The 24,659-nt window shown below is 46.0% G+C and overlaps 1 protein-coding gene across 2 annotated transcripts in view; it reads left to right on the top strand.

Moving 5' to 3' along the window:
• The window catches only part of LOC139392697 (oxysterol-binding protein-related protein 8-like), a 149,382-nt gene that overhangs the window by 75,964 nt on the left and 48,759 nt on the right, over positions 1-24,659 (top strand). The window contains exons 5-6 of one of the 2 annotated variants that reach the window (XM_071140869.1): positions 1,982-2,401; positions 15,018-15,263. In XM_071140869.1, coding sequence (XP_070996970.1) covers positions 1,982-2,401; positions 15,018-15,263 — 666 coding nt within the window. The remainder of the gene's footprint in view (positions 1-1,981; positions 2,402-15,017; positions 15,264-24,659) is intronic. The other variant, XM_071140870.1, reaches the window with a different exon arrangement.

The following is a 24,659-nucleotide window of genomic DNA, read 5'->3' as shown; positions in this document are numbered from 1 at the left end:
ATCACCAGTGGGGGAGGAGAACCCCTGCTGCTCAGCCTGTTGGTCAGCAGATACAAATTAATATCTCTCTCTCCCTTTTCTCCCCCTCACTCTCTTCTCTTTCCCTTTTCTCCCCCTCACTCTCTTCTCTTTCCCTTTTCTCCCCCTCACTCTCTTCTTTCCCTTTTCTCCCTCTCACACTCTCTCCCTTTTCTCCCCCTCACTCTCTTCTCTTTCCCTTTTCTTCCCCTCACACTCTTTCCCTTTTCTCCCCCTCACTCTCTTCTCTTTCCCTTTTCTCCCCCTCACTCTCTTCTCTTTCCCTTTTCTCCCCCTCACTCTCTTCTCTTTCCCTTTTCTCCCCCTCACTCTCTTCTCTTTCCCTTTTCTCCCCCTCTCTCTCTCTTTCCCTTTTCTCCCCCTCACTCTCTTCTCTTTCCCTTTTCTCCCCCTCACTCTCTTCTTTCCCTTTTCTCCCTCTCACACTCTCTCCCTTTTCTCCCCCTCACACTCTTCTCTTTCCCTTTTCTCCCCCTCACTCTCTTCTCTTTCCCTTTTCTCCCCCTCACTCTCTTCTCTTTCCCTTTTCTCCCCCTCACTCTCTTCTCTTTCCCTTTTCTCCCCCTCTCTCTCTCTTTCCCTTTTCTCCCCCTCACTCTCTTCTCTTTCCCTTTTCTCCCCCTCTCTCTCTCTTTCCCTTTTCTCCCTCTCACACTCTCCCTTTTCTCCCCCTCACTCTCTTCTTTCCCTTTTCTCCCCCTCACTCTCTTCTCTTTCCCTTTTCTCCCTCTCACACTCTCTCCCTTTTCTCCCCCTCACTCTCTTCTCTTTCCCTTTTCTCCCCCTCACTCTCTTCTTTCCCTTTTCTCCCCCTCACTCTCTTCTTTCCCTTTTCTCCCCCTCACTCTCTTCTTTCCCTTTTCTCCCCCTCACTCTCTTCTCTTTCCCTTTTCTCCCCCTCACTCTCTTCTCTTTCCCTTTCTTCTCCCCCTCTCTCTCTCTTTCCCTTTTCTCCCTCTCACACTCTCCCTTTTCTCCCCCTCACTCTCTTCTCTTTCCCTTTTCTCCCTCTCACACTCTTTCCCTTTTCTCCCCCTCACTCTCTTCTTTCCCTTTTCTCCCCCTCACTCTCTTCTCTTTCCCTTTTCTCCCACTCACTCTCTTCTTTCCCTTTTCTCCCCCTCACTCTCTTCTCTTTCCCTTTTCTCCCCCTCACTCTCTTCTCTTTCCCTTTTCTCCCCCTCTCTCTCTCTTTCCCTTTTCTCCCTCTCACACTCTCTCCCTTTTCTCCCCCTCACTCTCTTCTCTTTCCCTTTTCTCCCTCTCACACTCTTTCCCTTTTCTCCCCCTCACTCTCTTCTTTCCCTTTTCTCCCCCTCACTCTCTTCTCTTTCCCTTTTCTCCCACTCACACTCTCTCCCTTTTCTCCCCCTCTCTCTCTCTTTCCCTTTTCTCCCTCTCACACTCTCTCCCTTTTCTCCCCCTCACTCTCTTCTTTCCCTTTTCTCCCCCTCACTCTCTTCTCTTTCCCTTTTCTCCCCCTCACTCTCTTCTCTTTCCCTTTTCTCCCCCTCACTCTCTTCTCTTTCCCTTTTCTCCCCCTCTCTCTCTCTTTCCCTTTTCTCCCTCTCACACTCTCTCCCTTTTCTCCCCCTCACTCTCTTCTCTTTCCCTTTTCTCCCTCTCACACTCTTTCCCTTTTCTCCCCCTCACTCTCTTCTTTCCCTTTTCTCCCCCTCACTCTCTTCTCTTTCCCTTTTCTCCCACTCACACTCTCTCCCTTTTCTCCCCCTCTCTCTCTCTTTCCCTTTTCTCCCCCTCACTCTCTTCTTTCCCTTTTCTCCCCCTCACTCTCTTCTCTTTCCCTTTTCTCCCACTCACACTCTCTCCCTTTTCTCCCCCTCTCTCTCTCTTTCCCTTTTCTCCCCATCTCTCTCTCTCTTTCCCTTTTCTCCCTCTCTCTCTTTCTCTCTCTCTCTTTCTCGCTTTCGCTCTCCTCCAGCTGGCTTAATTCCCAGTGATGACCCCGTCCTGTTGACCCCAGGGAGAATGAGCCAGCGAAGCCAGGGGAAGGAGCGAGAGAAGAGGGAGGAGAAGGAGCGAGAGAAGAGGGAGGAGAAGGAGCGAGAGAAGAGGGAGGAGAAGGAGCGAGAGAAGAGGGAGGAGAAGGAGCGAGAGAAGAGGGAGGAGAAGGAGCGCGAGAAGAGGGAGGAGAAGGAGCGCGAGAAGAGGGAGGAGAAGGAGAAGGAGCGAGAGAAGAGGGAGGAGAAGGAGCGAGAGAAGAGGGAGGAGAAGGACAGAGAGGAGAAGAAGGAGAAGGACAGAGAGGAGAAGAAGGAGAAGGATGGGAGCCTCCACACCCCCAGCAGAGATCACCTCGCCAGCCCCTCTTCCCTCAGCCCGGGGCTCAGCTACACCCATGGTAAGACCTTCTTCTTCCAGGGACACTTTGCCCTCTAAGCACAGACCCAGGGTCAGGTATCTCTCAACCTCTGTACCAACCTCAATATTCCTGAACCACGGTGTCCTCTGGAGGTTGATGGGCTCTGCTAGGCTCCATGCAACCTTCAGGGTTGAAGCAGATACCAGGGGAAGCCCAGAGGTTACCAATGCTCTAAGCAAAAGGATCTGATGTTTCTATTTGAGACTTGTATATGACAAGGCATGGGAGTGTTTTAAGGTGGTTTTGGACGGTTTTTACCCTCCAAATGTCAAAAATGGTTCGTCCTATACACGACAGTACCTTCCTTCTGGAATGTTCCATTATCTACCACCAGGGGGAGCAGAAGCTAAAAGGAAAGACAAATATTTTTCTCTCCTCATTCTAGAGCACCTTCAAATCATGTGTCTGCATTCTATCAGAACAAGCAACACTTCTCTCAAAAGAGACCTGAGTGGTGCGGTTGGGGGGACTTATACAACTGGGTAACCAGTCGTTGCACAGAAGGAAATAATTCTGGGATAGAACCATAATAATAAAAAAAACCTGCCTTGAGTATATGAAGGGCAGATGGTTGCATTGATATTGATAGTACCTAGGCCTCTATACAGCTCTGAGATGTAGGCTGGTAAATGACAGAAATGACTTTTATTAGCTAACTCTAAGCCAATACATCCAGTGTTATTTTCCTAGTGTCTGTGTCTCAGTTGTGGTTGTTGCTGGTTTGCTCTTCTGAATATCAGAATGTAGGCCGAGCGCTTCACAAGTAAGCACTTCACAGGTAATGCCGTCCCAAAGGGCAGAGAATCCAATAAGGATGAAAGGCTGGGAGGCAACAATGCCGGTGATCTGTATCCTTCATTCAGTGTGAACAGGCAGGTGGTGAACACTTGTGACGGCCGGCGTGACATTTACCAGTCTGTTACTGGTCCAACGTCACTACCCCCTCCGTCTATCATGACACCACATTGGATCCATCTCAAATGGCACCCTATTTCTCTATTTAGTGCCATAGTAGTGCACTAAATGGGACGCAGCCATTAACTCTCTCATATTGCATTCTCGGATATCGTTTATTCAGAGGCATCAGTAGAGATAATCATGGTGTTCTTCTTAAGGTCTCACTATTTTTAATATTTCCTGCTGTTCAATGGCCATTCCAACTGTTGATTCTTGAAGAATAGAACTTAGAAATGCCTTTTGACCTTCGTACAGCCGTCTCATCATATCAGAACCCTGCATTAAAGGTACCGTTGCTCCACTGTTTATGTGTTTCATTTTGTTGTCTTTGGAAACAAAGTAAAGTTTCAACTATTATGCTGTGCTCGTGGACTGTCTGTCCCTGGTGGGGCTGCCGTCAGGCTGAAACATAAACTCCTGATTGGGGCTTTAAAGGCCAAAAAGTCCCTCCCCTCTTTAGATTCTGCCAAGTGTTCCTATTTACTTGAAAGAGGGGATGTGAATTCCTATCCTAGTTCCACAACAAACGTTCTCTGTGAGAAGAATATGGTTCAGATAGGTTAAACTCTGAAACCATCGGAACTCTTAAGCCCTGGTCCAGGTTTCCATGGTAACCCCCACTGCCTCAAGTAGCTTCTTAATATTGTGAGAGAAATTATGCTGTATTGGTCTCAAACAGTGCTGTATTATGAGGGAAATTATGCTGTATTGGTCTCAAACAGTGTTGTATAGTGAGGGAAATGATGCTGTATTGGTCTCAAACAGTGTTGTATAGTGAGGGAAATGATGCTGTATTGGTATCAAACAGTGTTGTATTGTGAGGGAAATGATGCTGTATTGGTCTCAAACAGTGTTGTATTGTGAGAGAAATGATGCTGTATTGGTCTCAAACAGTGTTGTATTGTGAGAGAAATGATGCTGTATTGGTCTCAAACAGTGTTGTATTGTGAGAGAAATGATGCTGTATTGGTCTCAAACAGTGCTGTATTGTGAGAGAAATGATGCTGTATTGGTCTCAAACAGTGTTGTATTGTGAGAGAAATGATGCTGTATTGGTCTCAAACAGTGTTGTATTGTGAGAGAAATGATGCTGTATTGGTCTCAAACAGTGCTGTATTGTGAGAGAAATGATGCTGTATTGGTCTCAAACAGTGTTGTATTGTGAGAGAAATGATGCTGTATTGGTCTCAAACAGTGTTGTATTGTGAGAGAAATTATGCTGTATTGGTCTCAAACAGTGCTGTGTGGATCAGGATTGGAAATGATTTTGTATTGGTCTCGAACAATGTTGTGTGGATCAAGATGCATTCCATTTCAGCTTCTCTTGACCGGTTGACTGTCCGCCAACTTGCATGTTGTCGGCATGTGTTTGTCTCATGACCTCACTAGTTGGATATAACCAAATAATAATGTTATTTGGATCCTACACAAAACTGATATTTATTCTGAATAGTACAGACCTGGGTAATCAAAGCTTAGATATTCTATAGACCGCAATAATGCAATAAACACATTGTATGATATTGTATGAGGCTAGATTCCCTCTGCAGATAAGGGACAGCTAAATGCTGAGCTTGTTCATGCAGTCTGCCTCAGTCTCTGCCTGGCTACAGGGAGCTGCCTGCTGTGCTGCAGCTAAGACAGTCTGTACATGGACAGCCTACTAAGCAAGGCCTTTCTCCCTGCCCTGGCACTGTTACACTAAAATAGACCCAGACCCACCATGTTGACTCTCATGGTAATACAAATCTGCTTTCCAGACACTCTCTCTTTAACTGTCTCTATCTCCTCTCTCACCCTGGCCATGTAGATGGAAAGGTGGAGGGAGGGAGGGAGCAGGTGGGGACACCCCGGATTTAGGCTCATTCTCAGGGATTACGCCCTGTCACCCGGGGTTAACATGGATGGAGACACCCGTCTGAACCAATCGCAGCCCTTTCCTACTTCCTGCCTGGCCATCCACCAATGGGAGGCGGAGTCTGGGGAGCTCAGAGTGTTTTTGCGGGGCCAGTTGGAGATCAAGAGACCCAGATGGACGATCTGGGGGTCTCTGGGCCTGGGCTCGCCCTGGATGTGTGTAGGCTGGGCAAGCACAGCTGGTGGGGAGACGTGTATGTAGAGAGAGAGAGAGAGGTTTCAGTTCACTGGTAAGGACCTTTGTCTCCAAATGACCTTGGTTGGCATTCTCCTTATGTCGCCACGACGGCGGAAGGCAAGTACAGCCGAGTCATATTAAGATGGTAGTGTCTCTGTAGCTAAGCAGCTGCTAACGGAGATATGCAGCTTTGGCAGTGAATATGTAGCATTAGGAGCTAACGGAGAGATGCAGCATTAGGAGCTAACGGAGAGATGCAGCATTAGGAGCTAACAGAGAGATGCAGCATTAGGAGCTAACAGAGAGATGCAGCATTTGGAGCTCACAGAGAGATGTAGCATTAGGAGCTAACAGAGAGATGCAGCATTAGGAGCTAACAGAGAGATGCAGCATTTGGAGCTCACAGAGAGATGTAGCATTAGGAGCTAACAGAGAGATGCAACTTTGGCAGTGGAGATGCAGCATTAGGATCCTTATTTTGGTCTCTCCCATGCTTCTCCATCTGAAAGATCTGTCCTTCCTTTTAGAATCTCTGTTTTGTTATGCTAGAATACTGTGTGTGCGGCTGAAACCTGTCCGCTGGGGATAGAATGAATGCAAGCAAAGCCAAGTCAAACAAGGACTATAAAGCAGCTAATAAGATTCAGCCATGTGCACTGAAGCATAGCATGGATCTATATTCCCCAGCTCATCATAGACAGCTATAGGTAGCCTAGTTGTTAGAGCATTTGGCCATTAACCGAAAGGTTGCTGGATCGAATCCCTGAGCTGACAAGATAAAAAAAAAAAATGTCTCTGCCCCTGAGCAAGAGGCACTGTTCCCCGGGCGCCGTGGATGTGGATTAAGGCAGCCCCCCCCCACCTCTCTGATTCAGAGAGTTAAATGCCAAAGACACATTTCAGTTGAATACATTCAGTTGGACAACTGACTAGGTAGCCTCTTTCCCTTATATACTGTAAAAGGGTACCGTAAGGTACATAGCACGGATCTATATTCCTCAGCTCAGCATTGACTACTATATACTGTAGAAGCATACAGTAAGGTATATCATAGACTACTATATACTGTAGAAGCATACAGTAACATACATCATAGACTACTATATACTGTAGAAGGATACAGTAAGGTATATCATAGACTACTATATACTGCGGTTGCGGGTGGTACAGTTGCCGTACCAGGCGGTGAAACAGCCCGACAGGATGCTCTCGATGGTGTATCTGTAAAGGTTTATGAGGTCTCTTTGCGTATAAGACGTCTTGATGATGAATACACCAATAATGATTGGCATTGTCTGTCTTTTGGGTACTTAACTGGGTCTGGCTTTCACTGGAGTGGCTTTATCTCAGTGTGGCTCTCTGTACAGAGACCCCCCCCCAGACCCTCTATGAATAGTAACACCAGTGTTGTGTTACTGGTTATCTCGGATCCCAGGCCCAAATCTTACGTGTTCTAGCCTTCTACTCGATTTGTAGTCTGTCATGAGAGACTATGTTGATACTAGGGCCGGGACAATACCAGTATCGCAATATTTGGCTAAAATAAAGTCAGGAAACAGACCTGATGTATCTGAAATATTGTGTACTGTAGTTTGGAAAATAAATACATGTGATTCTAGATGACAACATCATGATGTTTGTTTCCAACAGTAGGGCAGTTTTCCTAAAGAAGTTAAATAATCTCTGTGTTTTGTTTCCTTGCCACGATACTAAGGAGTATAGTGATACTGGTATGATCGCGGTCCTGATACACTCCATGCCTGCGGCCCTAATGGAACCCTATTAGAACCCTACCTATATAGTGTACTACTTTTGACCAGGGCACATGGGGCTCTGGTCAAACATAGTGCACTTTTCTAGGGAATGGGGTGCCATTTGGGATTCAGCCTAGATCATGCAGGTATTGGAACAGAGCAAGGCACTTAACCCTAATTGCTCCATGGTCGCCGGCAGTAATGGCTGATCCCTGTCCGTGACCGTAGTCTCCAAGGATGTCTCAGGGGGAATGGGATATAGACATTTCTATGTCACACTACACAGGTTGCACACTTGTACATGTGTGAAACAGGAAAAATATAAGCACCCTCTATTTGACCTTTGACTTTGCTGCATAGTGACTACATCAAGTGAACTGGGCCGTAGAGGTTGTATTCAGAGAGGCTTGAGGTGACAGGATTCATAGTCTAGAGAGGGACCAGGGTTGTGGGGTCTAACGTTGCTTTGAGAGAAAGAACCATACGCCCCCTTGTTCAACTTGCCATGGTTCATTCCAGGAACATATCTGAATAGATTTGACGAAATATCACTTACCCTCAGATTGGCTTTTAAATGTTCCCATTCAGAAAGGGTAAATGTCACTATTTCTGCTCCGAAATCAGTGGTTATTTAGTCAGACTGTTATGCTGGTGAGTCTGAGTGCTACAAATGTAGGATCTTAATTTGATAACTCTTCTGTTGCTGTTAATTTTCCTGCACAGCATGAAATGCAAACTTGTAGTGTATTCAAGGGTTAAAATGGCTTCTAATGCTTCTAAATTCCACTTTAAAATGTCAGACTTGATTTGCGCTAATGAATAATGTTTCAACCCCCACAAAAAAATGTCCATTAATTATAATCCAGATAATAATTCACATTATTACATTACTGTTGCTGCAGGATTATGTTCTTGCTGTAGCAAACTGGCTCAAATGAAGATCCTACATCTGTAGTTAAAAGCACTGAACTGAAATGGATATTAATCGATGACAGCACTGTTGACTTATGAGGAGATTAAAAGCCTGTCGTAAAGTACTTAATAGAGGATATTGCGTCTACGCATCTCAAAACTAGTATTAATGAATAGCATATCAATGTATAGTGTGCTCATATGCCTACACATTGACCTTTACCATAAATATAGTGTTGATTCTTTCTTCTTCAGTGGTATATCTACCTGCACATTTTGCAGGCTATAGCTAGAGTTCTTTGGCTGTGTACCAGGATTAACTCATCGCTGCCCTTTCTGTTGGCCTGTTTGGCAGGGTAGGGGGGATCATCAAGCACCCAAAGAGCTATGCATGCCTGCTGCTAATATCTTCCTTCTCCGGAAGCTGTGGCAGATGAGCCTGCCCCACTGCCCAGCTTTACTTGATGAAAGGGTTAGGTCACTCAAAACCTGCAAAACACATCCTCACAGTTTCTGCTCTGTACTGAAAGTGCTCTAACTTGACTGCTGACATAAAACATTTCCCGGGGATGTATTTACAGTGGACTAATGAACAAAATACAAAAATATAGTTTTTGAGTGAACTATCCTTTTAAGAAAGAAAAGAAAACTGTTATTAACCCTTCCCCATTTCCCCCACCTAAACCTGTACTCTCTGGATACGTTTGTGGCTAGCCGGCATTACATTACAGTAATTAGCGAACAATACAAATACCAGGCCAAGATTTCAATCAACATTTGTTGACATTAGACATTAGTTAATGTAGCCTGAATGTAAACATAGCAGAGCACTCTACCCAGGAAATGCCAACCATTGAACCCCTATTTACTTAGGATTGCATTGCCCATCCAACGTGACACAGTATTTAGCTATTAGCTAGCACTAATATGACCATATTAGATGTTTGGTGTTGAGTTCTTTGAGGTAAGTACCAGAACGTATCCATTGTTGCCACAACATTTCATATTAAATACTAGAAACTATCCATTGTTGCCACACCATTTCCTATTAAATACCAGATAAGTACCAGTGGAAACATCACCTACTGTAAAATAAAGTGCTCCCTGTTGTTGCTCTACTTCCTGATATGCAGATTCCATGTGGTGTACTGTAATGGAGAACCATTGTTTCTTAATCCTGCATGCAGGGGCTAGTGTTACACACAGGGAGATGTGATAGCTAGCCGTCTGTGTAAAAATACAGTGGAGACTGTGGTCCGGTCACAGTGTAAGGTAAAGTTGCTCTAGGTGCTGATCTTGGGTCAGTTTTGCCTTTTCCCCCACTATCTGGCTAAGGTTGGGGGAGGGGGAAGGAAACTTCACTCCAGAGTGACTATTGTGTTCAGTCGCTAAAATGCTCATCTGTTCAAAGCACATTAGCTGACGACTGTCCAGTCACTTAATGCAGATGTTTCTGTATACATGAATAGCCATGCATCAAGTATTATGTGTTGGCCTGGACTGTCTTTATCTCCTGATATGTTGACCCAGGCTATTGACCTGGACTGTCTTTATCTCCTGATATGTTGACCCAGGCTATTGACCTGGACTGTCTTTATCTCCTGATATGTTGACCCAGGCTATTGACCTGGACTGTCTTTATCTCCTGATATGTTGACCCAGGCTATTGACCTGGACTGTCTTTATCTCCTGATATGTTGACCCAGGCTATTGACCTGGACTGTCTTTATCTCCTGATATGTTGACCCAGGCTATTGACCTGGACTGTCTTTATCTCCTGATATGTTGACCCAGGCTATTGACCTGGACTGTCTTTATCTCCTGATATGTTGACCCAGGCTATTGACCTGGACTGTCTTTATCTCCTGATATGTTGACCCAGGCTATTGACCTGGACTGTATTTATCTCCTGATATGTTGACCCAGGCTATTGACCTGGACTGTCTTTATCTCCTGATATGTTGACCCAGGCTATTGACCTGGACTGTCTTTATCTCCTGATATGTTGACTCAGGCTATTGACCTGGACTGTCTTTATCTCCTGATATGTTGACCCAGGCTATTGACCTGGACTGTCTTTATCTCCTGATATGCTGACCCAGGCTATTGACCTGGACTGTCTTTATCTCCTGATATGTTGACCCAGGCTATTGACCTGGACTGTCTTTATCTCCTGATATGTTGACCCAGGCTATTGACCTGGACTGTCTTTATCTCCTGATATGTTGACCCAGGCTATTGACCTGGGCTATCTTTATCTCCTGATATGTTGACCCAGGCCAGTAGTGTGGATATGGTGGACACATGCAGAATGCCTGGGGACTTTGTTTGGCTGACCCAATATTTGTCTGCAAACACTTACCTAATGTGGGTACTCCCTAAATACCCTCACGCACTATTTCCTGACATGACAGTGACATTCCTGATGCTTCCGGGTCCACTTCTGGCCTTCTGATGCTTAGACTACTACTTTTACCCCCATGGAGGTTGGAGACCGGACCTAACCCAGGGGGTTAAGCAAAACACCTCAACTGTTTGTCACATTGTTGGCCCAACATCTTTGTGAAGTTTCTTCGCTCTGTTGTTTGACTTTATTCATTTGGACCAGCTGAACTTTCCTTTGAGGGAGCAGGGTTAATTAGGCCTAGGATTTGGAATTATACATACTCCAGAACGTCTTAATTACCTGTGTTAATTAGCCTGTTTGCTCAGGGATCTGTGTTTGTGTCCCAAATGGCTCGCTATTCCCTGTAAAGTGCACTACTGTTGATCTGGGCCTATAGGGGTCTGGTCAGAAGTAGTGCACTATGTCAGAAATAAGGTAACATTTGGGGACACACTTTTTTTTCCTTCCAAGTGTCGCCGAGCAACGCTGTGACATCACCGCTCTCTCACAGAACTCGGGAGCTGTTATCAAAGCTGTTGTTTGCCTCGTCTCTAAACAGACAGGGATGGAATGACTCCTTCCATTCGAAAATATAGATAACACGTCTTAATTGGCCAGAGGGCACTGAAGGGCCGCAGCTGTTGACAGAACAAACAAGGAAACATTAGGAGGGAAGGGTCAATTGAAAGGGATGGGAGGATGCCAGGAATCTTGTGGATGGAAAAACAGCAACGCTCTGGAGATTCTATTTCGACGATAAGGACCAGGTGGGGCCTATTGGTTTTCACAGAGATAACCATTGGTGCTCTTTGAGACTCCTTTCTCAATGCACCTACTTCTCTTATACCCTTTTGTTCTGGACCTGCAACAGACCTTTCTTATGGAGAATATGTTCTGACAGCGTTGTCAGGGTGACTGGGGCAGCACAGTCTTCTTAACCTGTTCCTGGTGACAGTCGTGGTGACAGTCTTCTCCTAGCTGAGCGTCTGAACTGTGCCCTTGAGATTGCAGTCCCAGAGATCAATATCTAGAGCCGGGGGAAATATTGATCAACTGTCCCATAGCCATTTCTGTTGTGTGACCTTGTCACAGTATCATTATGAGCATTGGTATTAACAGCATGTTAATTAGTTGACTTTATTACAATTTTACTGTGTGTCCCTGAGGGTATTGTCTAGAGAAGACCCTGTTTTACTGTGTTTGTTATCCATTAGTTCTCTCCAAATGCTACTCATGTCATGCTGGTTGCTAGTAGACTGACAAATAGCAAGCCACAAATGGCAAACTACAGGTCAGAAAATGGCTTTTTGATCATTCAACTCACACTGTTTTTGACAGGTAGAATGGGCTGTGGTCCTGAAACATAAACGGCCTTGATTGCAGTGCACTGAGCTATAGATGAGAAAATAGGGAAGTAAATTATAGCCACTTATGGCTCAGGATTTTACAGTAACAGGCTTTGTATTCTACCTGAGGGGCTCAGTAACAGGCTTGGTGTTCTACCTGAGGGGCTCAGTAACAGGCTTGGTGTTCTACCTGAGGGGCTCAGTAACAGGCTTGGTGTTCTACCTGAGGGGCTCAGTAACAGGCTTGGTGTTCTACCTGAGGGGCTCAGTAACAGGCTTGGTGTTCTACCTGAGGGGCTCAGTAACAGGCTTGGTGTTCTACCTGAGGGGCTCAGTAACAGGCTTGGTGTTCTACCTGAGGGGCTCAGTAACAGGCTTGGTGTTCTACCTGAGGGGCTCAGTAACAGGCTTGGTGTTCTACCTGAGGGGCTCAGTAACAGGCTTGGTATTCTACCTGAGGGGCTCAGTAACAGGCTTGGTGTTCTACCTGAGGGGCTCAGTAACAGGCTTGGTGTTCTACCTGAGGGGCTCAGTAACAGGCTTGGTATTCTACCTGAGGGGCTCAGTAACAGGCTTGGTATACTACCTGAGGGGCTCAGTAACAGGCTTGGTATTCTACCTGAGGGGCTCAGTAACAGGCTTGGTATTCTACCTGAGGGGCTCAGTAACAGGCTTGGTATTCTACCTGAGGGGCTCAGTAACAGGCTTGGTATTCTACCTGAGGGGCTCAGTAACAGGCTTGGGGTTCTACCTGAGGGGCTCAGTAACAGGCTTGGTGTTCTACCTGAGGGGCTCAGTAACAGGCTTGGTGTGAGGGGTTAACAGGCTTGGTGTTCTACCTGAGGGGCTCAGTAACAGGCTTGGTGTTCTACCTGTTCTACCTGAGGGGCTCAGTAACAGGCTTGGTGTTCTACCTGAGGGGCTCAGTAACAGGCTTGGTGTTCTACCTGAGGGGCTCAGTAACAGGCTTGGTGTTCTACCTGAGGGGCTCAGTAACAGGCTTGGTGTTCTACCTGAGGGGCTCAGTAACAGGCTTGGTGTTCTACCTGAGGGGCTCAGTAACAGGCTTGGTATTCTACCTGAGGGGCTCAGTAACAGGCTTGGTGTTCTACCTCAGGGGCTCAGTAACAGGCTTGGTGTTCTACCTGAGGGGCTCAGTAACAGGCTTGGTATTCTACCTGAGGGGCTCAGTAACAGGCTTGGTGCTCTACCTGAGGGGCTCAGTAACAGGCTTGGTGTTCTACCTGAGGGGCTCAGTAACAGGCTTGGTATTCTACCTGAGGGGCTCAGTAACAGGCTTGGTATTCTACCTGAGGGGCTCAGTAACAGGCTTGGTGTTCTACCTGGGGGGCTCAGTAACAGGCTTGATATTCTACCTGAGGGGCTCAGTAACAGGCTTGGTGTTCTACCTGAGGGGCTCAGTAACAGGCTTGATATTCTACCTGAGGGGCTCAGTAACAGGCTTGGTGTTCTACCTGAGGGGCTCAGTAACAGGCTTGGTATTCTACCTGAGGGGCTCAGTAACAGGCTTGGTATTCTACCTGAGGGGCTCAGTAACAGGCTTGGTATTCTACCTGAGGGGCTCAGTAACAGGCTTGGTATTCTACCTGAGGGGCTCAGTAACAGGCTTGGTATTCTACCTGAGGGGCTCAGTAACAGGCTTGGTATTCTACCTGAGGGGCTCAGTAACAGGCTTGGTGTTCTACCTGAGGGGCTCAGTAACAGGCTTGGTATTCTACCTGAGGGGCTCAGTAACAGGCTTGGTGTTCTACCTGAGGGGCTCAGTAACAGGCTTGGTGTTCTACCTGAGGGGCTCAGTAACAGGCTTGGTATTCTACCTGAGGGGCTCAGTAACAGGCTTGGTGTTCTACCTGAGGGGCTCAGTAACAGGCTTGGTATTCTACCTGAGGGGCTCAGTAACAGACTTGGTATTCTACCTGAGGGGCTCAGTAACAGGCTTGGTGTTCTACCTGAGGGGCTCAGTAACAGGCTTGGTGTTCTACCTGAGGGGCTCAGTAACAGGCTTGATATTCTACCTGAGGGGCTCAGTAACAGGCTTGGTGTTCTACCTGAGGGGCTTATTAACAGGCTTGATGTTCTACCTGAGGGGCTCAGTAACAGGCTTGGTGTTCTACCTGAGGGGCTCAAATGAATTGATTGACCAGACAAGCATTGGAGAAGTCAACTGGCCAGTTTGGTCTTTGTGTATGGGGAATACGATAGGGCATGCAGAGAGTTTGTCCATCCTCACAGGCAGGGTGAATAGAGACTGGCTTTATTACATTTGTGTGTGTGTTAGTGTCTAGTGTGTGTGTTTATTATGTGGTAGCAGGTGTCTGAGTGCTGGAGTCGTCAGTCAGACGTTCAGGACTATGCCACACACTCACACACTGTGAGAAAGAGAGTGAGCAGGAAGAGAGGGGTGATGTTCATCTGAGCTGTGTTGTTCAAGGAGAAGGGAAAGAGATTTAGGAGAGATACCGTGAGAGGATATACAACGACAGAGCGGCAGGTAGCCTAGCGGGTAAGAGCTTGGGGCCAGTAACCGAAAGGTCGCTGGTTCGAATCCACGAGCCGACCAGGTGAAATAATGTGACAATGTGCCCTTGAGCAAGGCACTTAGCCTTATTTGCTTCTGTGGAGTTGCTGTGGATAAGAGTGTCTGCTAAATTATTACAATGTAAATGTAAAAATGAGGAGATACCACACAGAGAAATACACGGTTTACAGAGAGGAGAAAATGAAAGACTAAAAACAAGAGGGAAAGAGAGGACAGGAGGAGGGAGACTGGTTGGCAGTGAGAAAAGTAGAGCTATTCATTGAAAGAAGGAAAGAGAAAGAGGGTAGGAGGCTGTTCCATGGAGTAGGCTAGATAAGATGCAACTCTTCTGTACACTGCTGGTGCATGGAGTAGCAGGGGGAGGGACTCTGCTGATTCATCAGCGTAGTACTCAGAGCCTCCTCCCCTTGCACTCACTCTCTCACACACAGACAGGACAGAGAGAGAGAGAGGGAGAAAGAGAGGGTGGGAACAAGAGAGAGGGAGGGAGAAAGCGATAAATTGTGCTGCACTGCTTTGAGTGCCTTGAGACTGAGTTGCTGTGCTTGCTGTGTCCTGTGTGTGTGTCTGGTTGCGGGCGATCAGATCTGAGCATTTCGCGGTCAGCGGCTTCGCCCTGCTTGGCCCCTGCTGATCCCCAGCAGGCCCTCCTCAGGCCCCCCCGGGCTCTCGCCGGCCCCATGATGAAGGAGGAGGGAGCGCTGTGCCGTCGCCGCTTCTCAACGTGCGGCACGACCAGCTCGCCGCGGCCCCCACACCCCGACGGACGCAAGCTCATCCGCAACGCTTCTTTCGGGGGCTACAACGAGCTGTCGCCCCTCTCTCTGCCAGGTGGGTGTGGTAGTTGAGGCGGTGTTGGACCCCTCACCCTTCCCCTCCAGTCTGATGAGGAGCCTGCCCTGCCGCGGGCTCTTCGACACCCAGCTAGTTGTAGGCTAGCTGTTGCTTTGAGTAGTACCCTCTGTACTGTAGCCAAGTGGCCTGTGTGCTTGTTCCCTATAGAGTCGTAACCCCTAGATACTGGTTATGGACGGTGACTGTGCTGTTATTTTAAGGTCTGTTGTGTTCTAGATGGACTAAATATTGGAACTACAGGTGCACTGTTGCTGTAGTGGTGTCCCTGTGGCAGAGTTACCTGTGTGCTTGTTCCCTGTAGAGACAGAGTCGTAACCCCTAGATACTGGTTGTGAACTGTGACTGTTATTTCAGATACTGATGTGCAGGAGGTGATTGTTTTCAGTGTACTGTCACAGTATTGGAGCTATTCTCTTGCTGTTCCTTTCTGCGTTGCCTGATGCAGATTCTGATGTTGAACCTGTCGTATCTATTTCTTCTTAGAGTTTTGAATTCTTATATTAGACTATACTTTTAATACATATTTTCCTTGTATAGAAATGTACTCGGTCATATGCCAACGTATTATATCGTACTCGGTAGCCCGAGTAACTGTGCGCTGCTTTGGAGTGGCCGTCCACCTGAACGTGAGATCAGCAGAGCTTTCACAGAACGTCAAGTGAAGTGAATTAGACCTAAAGCTTCTGTAGTGAGTGTGATGTTTTTAGCCTGTCAGCCTCCCAGCCACCGAGCCGACACAGCCTCCATTCATCTCTGTTGAAGACTGTCTAAGAAGCTCTCTCCCTACCAGGAGAGCCGCAGGCTTTTCACGAAGATTGCCGATTCACCGGAGACAGCTGGTACAGGCTGGTTGCATTCTCTCTTTCTCTTCAGCCAAATGTAATCTCAATCAAAATAGGTAGGTGACGTTATTTCCTTATTATCAACCAACATTACATTTAAGCATCAGGTTCATCAGGCTGTATATAGCTTAACCTATCATAAGTATATCTGCCGTTTTGGAGACGATCTCCACACAGTTTCATCAGTAATCCAGCTTCTTTGCCAATAGACCCCCCCCTCTTTCAGGGTTACCTGGGGCTAGCTTCTCTAGCTTCCACTGGAGGTGCCAGTGAGGGGCCAATGACTCAGCAGATTAACCTGGGCGGCCGCCTATTAATAGACCAATCACGTGCACCAAAAAGACAGACAGAAAAAGTGTCCTAATAGCTCCTGGCCCACGACCACTCGTTTGAAATATTATCCTCCCCAAAGATGAAGTGGCTTTGTCTGGCCAACAACACTGGCAGCGTAGCCGAGGAGGATCCGGTCCATGCCGACTGCCAATGAACACTCCCCTGTTTGTGTTGTTGTTGTTGCTAGCTGTTGTTTGCAGGCTGAACATGAATTGGTTTTGGAGGTCATGAATGGGGAAATGGAGACAGGGTGAATTGCGGTGCTCTGCTAGCTCTGTTGACAACAGAATGCCAGTACGGATTTATTTTTAATTAACCTTTATTTAAGCAGGGAGTCAGGCTGAGACCACAATCTCTTTCGCAGATGATCCCTGCAGCAGATGATCCCTGTAATTTGGATCACTCCTGGGTCAGAGTAACCATTGCAGCACGTCATTACAAAGTCATTACATGGGATGCATCCCAAATGGCTCCCTATTAATTAGTCAAAAGTAGTGCACTATATTGGGAATAGGGTGCCATTTGGGACCATTGCCAGTCTCGCCATGTGATGACAGGCTGCATCGCTTGCTTCCTTAAAGGGGGTAATCTGCAGTTCAAACAGTAACAAAGAGGGCACCCCACAACTGTTTTGGTAAGAATGCTGAGGGATGGGGCTGGAGAAATGGAACCACTCTCAAATTAATCGACAGAGCTGTGGATTCAAGGACAGCCCATTCATGAGATCAAAATGATAGTTTTAACCTTGTCTTCTGTCTATACATCAGAAATTATAGTTTTAACTTCTTAGGGCGGGATCGATATGACAACAGCCAGTGAAAGTGCAGGGCGCCAAATTCAAAACAACAGAAATCTCATAATTAAAATTCCTCAAACATACAAGTATCTTATACCATTTTAAAGGTAATCTTGTTGTTAATCCCACCACAGTGTCCGATTTCAAATAGGCTTTACAGCGAAAGCACCACAAGCGATTATGTTAGGTCAGAGCCAAGCCACAGAAAAACACAGCCAATTTTCCAGCCAAAGAGAGGAGTCACAAAAAGCAGCAATAGAGATCAAATTAATCACTAACCTTTGATGATCTTTATCAAATGACACTCATAGAACTTCATGTTACACAATACATGTATGTTTTGTTTGATAAAGTTCATATTTATATAAAAAAATCTCAGTATACATTGGTGCGTTATGTTCAGTAGTTCCAAAAACATCCGGTGATTTTGCAGAGAGCCACATCAATTTACAGAAATACTCATTATAAATGTTGATGAAAATACAAGTGTTATGCATGGAACTTTAGATACACTTCTCCTTAATGCAACCGCTGTGTCAGATTTCAAAAAAGCTTTACGGAAAAAGCAAACCATGCAATAATCTGAGAACGGCACTCAGAGAACAAATACAAATATCCGCCATGTTGGAGTCAACAGAAGTCAGAAATAACATTATAAATATTCACTTACCTTGGATGATCTTCATCAGAATGCACTCCCAGGAATTCCAGTTCCACAATAAATGTTTGATTTGTTCAATAATGTCTATCATTTATGTCCAAATAGCTACTTTTGTTAGCGCGTTTGGTAAACAAATCAAAACTCACGAAGCGCGTTCACTAGTTGCAGACGAAATTTCAAAAAGTTCAGTTACAGTCCGTAGATACTTGTCAAACGATGTATGGAATCAATCTTTAGGATGTTTTTAACATAAATCTTCAATAATCTTCCAACCGGAGAATTCCTTTGTCTTCAGAAAAGCAAAGGAACGGGAGATACCTCTCATGTGAAATGCGCGTCACCAGTGCGTGACTGCTGGCAGACCTCTGACTCATTCCCCTCTCATTCAGCCCCCCTTCATTGTAGAAGCATCAAACACGTTTCTAAAGACTGTTGACATCTAGTGGAAGCCTTAGGAAGTGCAAAATTACCAAAATCCCCCTGTATCTTCAATGGGGGCTGAGTTGAAAATTGACCAACTTCAGATTTCTCAGGTTTTTGCCTGCCACATGAGTTCTGTTATACTCACAGACATCATTCAAACAGTATTAGAAACTTCCGAGTGTTTTCTATCCAAATATACTAATAAGGAGTATATATGCATATATTTGCATCTGGGACTGAGGAGCAGGCAATTTACTCTGGGCACCTTATTCATCCAAGCTACTCAATACTGCCCCCCAGCCATAAGAAGTTTTAACCTTGTCTTCTGGCTATACATCAGAACCCAACATCTTATATTTGTGGTTCTGATGGGGGTAGACAGTTGAACTATGCTCATGAGGTATTTGTACATTTATATCCTTCAACAATCAATGGACACACATACTCATTCAATTAGGACACACATACTCATTCAATTAGGACACACATACTCATTCAATTAGGACACACATACTCATTCAATTAGGACACACATACTCATTCAAGGGCTTTTCTTTACTTTTACATTTTTATACATTGTATAATAATAGTGAAGACCTCAAAACTATTAAGAAACACATGCAATAACCAAACAAGTGGTAAACAAATCTAAATATATTTTATTTTTGAGATTATTCAAAGTAGCTATGATGACAGCTTTGCACACTCTTGGTGTCTTCACTATTATTCTACAATGTAGAAAATAGTACAAATAAATGAGTAGTTGTGTCCAAACTTTTGACTGGTACTGTATATCATTAATCCAGCAGATTTCCTGTTTATTTTCCATTTTGCAAAGGAAATGTGTATTTTAACCCTTCCCACTGTCCTGTGGATGTGGCACAATGACCTCTGATGTTCTGAAGTAAATGGTGCAACAGGTTTTAGGAGCAATACCGGTCGCTTTAAAAACTCCCGAGATTGCTACATGCCTGCCTCCCACTGTAGCACTGCACCATGCTATCCCACTGTAGCACTGCACCATGCTATCCCACTGTAGCACTGCACCATGCTATCCCACTGTAGCACTGCACCATGCTATCCCACTGTAGCACTGCACCATGCTATCCCACTGTAGCACTGCACCATGCTATCCCACTGTAGCACTGCACCATGCTATCCCACTGTAGCACTGCACCACGCTATCCCACTGTAGCACTGCACCACGCTATCTCACTGTAGCACTGCACCACGCTATCCCACTGTAGCACTGCACCACGCTATCCCACTGTAGCACTGCACCACGCTATCCCACTGTAGCACTGCACCACGCTATCCCACTGTAGCACTGCACCACGCTATCCCACTGTAGCACTGCACCACGCTATCCCACTGTAGCACTGCACCACGCTATCCCACTGTAGCACTGCACCACGCTATCCCACTGTAGCACTGCACCACGCTATCCCACTGTAGCACTGCACCACGCTATCCCACTGTAGCACTGCACCACGCTATCCCACTGTAGCACTGCACCACGCTATCCCACTGTAGCACTGCACCACGCTATCCCACTGGACAAAATTAAGAACATGACATTTTTTTTCTGTTTGTAATCTGGTTTTCTGATTGAGAATGTCTAATGATGTCATGCAGATTATAGCCAACTGATCTCTGTTACATCCAGGGAAAGATGTCATATTTAGTTTGTAATCTGGTCAGATTACAACCAGATAGAGATTTCTTTTTCTGGTTGTGAAATAGACTGTTTACCAAAATATGTCTTAATGACATCATTGCAACCACTTTGGCACACAGCTCCGTGCTGCTCCATCCTGCTCCCGTTCTGCTCCATCCTTCTCCCGTTCCTCTCCATACTGCTCCGTGCTGCTCCATCCTTCTCCGTGCTGCTCCATCCTGCTCCGTTCTGCTCCATCTTGCTCCGTTCTGCTCCATCCTGCTCCGTGCTACTCCATCCTGCTCCGTTCTGCTCCATCCTGCTCCGTGCTGCTCCATCCTGCTCCGTGCTTCTCCATCCTGCTCCGTGCTGCTCCGTTCTGCTCCATCCTGCTCCCGTGCTGCTCCATCCTGCTCCGTGCTGCTCCATCCTGCTCCGTGCTGCTCCATCCTGCTCCGTGCTCCTCCATCCTTCTCCCGTTCCTCTCCATCCTGCTCCGTGCTGCTCCATCCTGCTCCGTTCTGCTCCGTTCTGCTCCATCCTGCTCCGTGCTGCTCCATCCTGCTCCGTGCTGCTCCATCCTGCTCCCGTTCTGCTCCATCCTGCTCCGTTCTGCTCCATCCTACTCCCGTTCTGCTCCATCCTGCTCCCGTTCTGCTCCATCCTGCTCCCGTTCTGCTCCATCCTGCTCCGTGCTGCTCTTCCTGCTCCGTGCTGCTCCATCCTGCTCCGTGCTGCTCCATCCTGCTCCGTGCTGCTCCATCCTTCTCCCGTTCCTCTCCATTCTGCTCCGTGCTGCTCCATCCTGCTCCCTTCTGCTCCATCCTGCTCCGTTCTGCCTCATCCTGCTCCGTGCTACTCCATCCTGCTCCGTTCTGCTCCATCCTGCTCCCGTGCTGCTCCATCCTGCTCCGTGCTGCTCCATCCTGCTCTGTGCTGCTCCATCCTGCTCTATCCTGCTCTGTGCTGCTCCATCCTGCTCTATCCTGCTCTGTGCTGCTCCATCCTGCTCTATCCTGCTCCCGTGCTGCTCCATCAGACCCAGAGTCAAAATGGTGGTGGTGACCTTGTTGCCATGACAAATGTAAAGCAAACAGCATACCTGCCTGCACACTGATTTATGCCCCCAAAACTCAAAATTGAGGCTTTATCCTAGTGCGTATAGCAGGTAATGTTTTCACCCTTCCCCAATTGTCGTCAGGCCAGCTGTTGCTAGGGAACCTTTCGGTTCTTCCCGAAAACATGGCGACAGTGTCAGTGTTCGTCAAAGCTGTCATGCCGTGTGTGTGTGTGTGTGTGTGTGTGTGTGTGTGTGCACTCCATCCATAGACATGACAAACACACACACACAATGTACACTTCACTGTCTTATATAATGATCCATCCCTAAAGAACATCATATCTGTTGTTCAGGGTGCAAGTACGGTGCCATGCCACCCCCCTCACTGCATCATGGTACGGACCGTCTCACTGGTTCTGGATGGAAAATGGATGCTTGTGGTTGGTTCCACAGCAACATCTTCATAAGGGTGTTTATATTCACTTTAGTTATGGAGAAGAGGGAACAAAGAACTCTGACTGTTGAAATGTTATTTTGGTTAGCATTGGTACACCCTCAGTGGGTAGTCAGAAACCACAAGCTTCCGTTTTTCAGGGGAAAAGCAGAGAACAGGTGAAGCCTGAACTTTTTGCTTCCTGTTTCAGCTGACCCGCTCAGGCGTTTCTCTTTACGCCTGCTGCGTTAGGTTAGACAAACGACAAACAAACAAATGTCACTGTTGAGCCATTTTGGTTAGCATTGGTTTGTGTTGGTTAGCATTGGAGTGCAGAGACTTTCTTGGTTTCTTGTCAGCCTAAGTTCTAGGTTTATCTAGGGAGAATGTTGAGTGTTTCTTTGGAGGAAAAGCAGAGAGAAATGTGAAGCATAAGGCCTTGTCCCCCAAAGATATAATGATCCTATTGTGAAATAATTTATTTTAGCCTTTTCAATGGCGATTTTAGCATGTCAATCTTGGTGGGGCAAACTGCCAGCAAAGCCTTTACACAGCACAGCACAACAATAAACAATACATTAATTGCACTACAACGATGACAAACAGTGCCCACAAACTGTTAGGGCCTACATAGAACTGTCCCAACAGCAGAGCTTTCTTTTCAGCACCATGGAGTGAATCCTTACCACTGCTACACCTGGCTATCAGCAGAGCCTTGTCTGGCAGCGAAACAGTTCATTCAGCCTCATTTACTGCCTTTAAAAAAAACAAACATAGCTGATATGTTGATGTACAAACTATGGAGTAAGGGGACGATGAGTGGATAAAAGGCCATGTGTAATTTTGATTTTAAGACATTCAATAGCGAGCTAGGACGGACGTAGTCAAAATAACTATTTGTTCAGCACTTTTTAAATGTACAGCAACAGATTTCAGAACATGGGCTGTTTTACAGTATTCTCCCTGTACACCAAGTCAGAACCATAGGATAAATAAAGGGGGCATATCAGCAGACAATGAAAGGTCGTACAATATTCAATGATTACATATCTCTAAAACAGGCTATAGGCTACATGTCACGGACGTGTGGAGAGACAGACCAAGGCGCAGCATGATTAAAGTTCCACATCTTTATTTTAGTGAAACTTTTCAAACAAAACCAGAAACAAACAACGACCGTGCAGTACTGAGGTGCAACATGCACTAACTCAAAAACAATATCCCACAAACACAGGTGGAAAAACGGCTACCTAAATATGATCCCCAATTAGAGACAACGATTACCAGCTGCCTCTAATTGGAACCATACCAAACACACCAACGTAGAAATATGAAAACTAGAATGCCACATATAAATTATAAACTACAATAACCCCTAGTCACGCCCTGACCTACTACACCAGAGAGAAACAAGGGCTCTCTATGGTCAGGGCATGACACTACATGTGGATATCCAAGTCAGAACAGTAGGCTGTTATGAGGGGGAAAGGGACCAAATTATTGAGGCACTTGGACAATTAACAGCTTACTACACAACATACACTTAATATTACTTTCTTAGCAACAGTATACATATCTCCCTGGCGTATTACATCATTTATGCAGCAACATACAAAACATTTTTGGACTCCCCTTGTTGTGCTGTGCTCACTTGAACAGGAAGGTGGCGCAGCGGTCCTTCGTGGGCAAATTTGGTCATCAAACTTGTAACTCTATGGCAGGACCCAAGGGGCTTGAATTTTCAAGCTCTACCCGTAGATTTTGCAGTGATTTAGGGTCCCCGTGAGTGACAGAACACTAAGCCAATCACAGCACAACTAGAGAATGTTGTGTTGTGTCGTGGCTTTGCTGGCATGCATCAGGAATAATAAAATAAGGGAGTTTGCCCCACCAATAGAATATAATGGTTTGAAACCTTGAAGGTTTTACTACATATCGTGAGGCATGTCTTGCCTTGCTTCAAAGTTGCCAAAATCCAACCAAACGTGCAGGCAATTATTTTATATAGACTTCCATGTGCCATTGCAACCAGTAGCCTATTTCTCTCATGTTCTATTGTTTTTCAAAGCAACTTTCTTTCATTGTCCGGTAGCCAAAGACACAATCCTGTTATATGATCAACCCAGGCTGGTTGCCTTTAGATCTCCCCTCTTTCCACATTTCTAACTGATATTTTCATCTCTGCCTCATGAAACTGCGTGCATGTGTGGTGGTCTTTTGACTGAGGGAACATTCGCGCATAGCTTACTGTGTTTATAATGTGAAGAAATAATGCATAATGATCCATCCCTAACGATCTGTTGCATGAACATCATTGCTTTTTAACGTTTTTTGGGGGATGTATCCTAGGCCTACTTGTTGTATGAATTTGGGATCTATCGTCCCACAACGGCCCCAGTCTGTTTAGAATAGGCTATTTCTTTCTCACACAGAATGACCAGCTGACCATTATAATAGGTAAACATTTCCACTATGGGGGATAGTAGACTAACATAGGCAAGTGAGTCAAGTGATCCATTGCTGGTCTTGTTTGCTGAGGAAAAGTAAATATCTTCAAAGTGCTCATCAGAATTCGGTAAGAAGGAGGCACGCCGTTGCATCCTGGATCATGTTCTCTTAAAATGAATAATCATAAACTAAATGTGATTTCTGTCGTTCTGAACTCCGTTGGTCGACATCCTAATCAGGTTAGCACCGCACCCAATGCATGTCCGGTCATTTAAAATGCTGCCGGTCAAAAACCCTGACACACACACACACACACGCACACACGCACACACACACACACGCACACAGACCTCATCTGAAACTCCTCAGCCAAATAACCAAACATCCCTCTAATGTCCAATATCCTTAAAGGGAGGTGATATATTAAATGGATTTTATTTGAATGAATAAACATTGTCTGGCCCTGCTAGACAGTTGACTCAACCTATCCAGACAGATAGTCTTCATTTAACAAGGTAGATGGATGACAGTAAGGTTTACAGAGAGCTTTGTGTCAACCAGTCAGCCATTTCTCTCTAGCACATCTCTCCATAGAGCCTTCAGAATGAGAGCTTCCCAAGTGACACCCTATAACCGATGTATTGCACTGCTTTTGACCAGAGCTCTATCAAAGGTAGTGCACTTCGTAGGGAATAGGGTGTCCTATCTTTTTCTTCTCC

The sequence above is a fragment of the Oncorhynchus clarkii genome, chromosome 33 (genome assembly GCF_045791955.1).
Source record: "Oncorhynchus clarkii lewisi isolate Uvic-CL-2024 chromosome 33, UVic_Ocla_1.0, whole genome shotgun sequence".
Taxonomy (NCBI): Eukaryota; Metazoa; Chordata; class Actinopteri; order Salmoniformes; family Salmonidae; genus Oncorhynchus; species Oncorhynchus clarkii.
The sequence above is the reverse complement of the archived record's forward strand: the minus strand, read 5'-3'. Positions and strand labels throughout refer to the sequence as shown.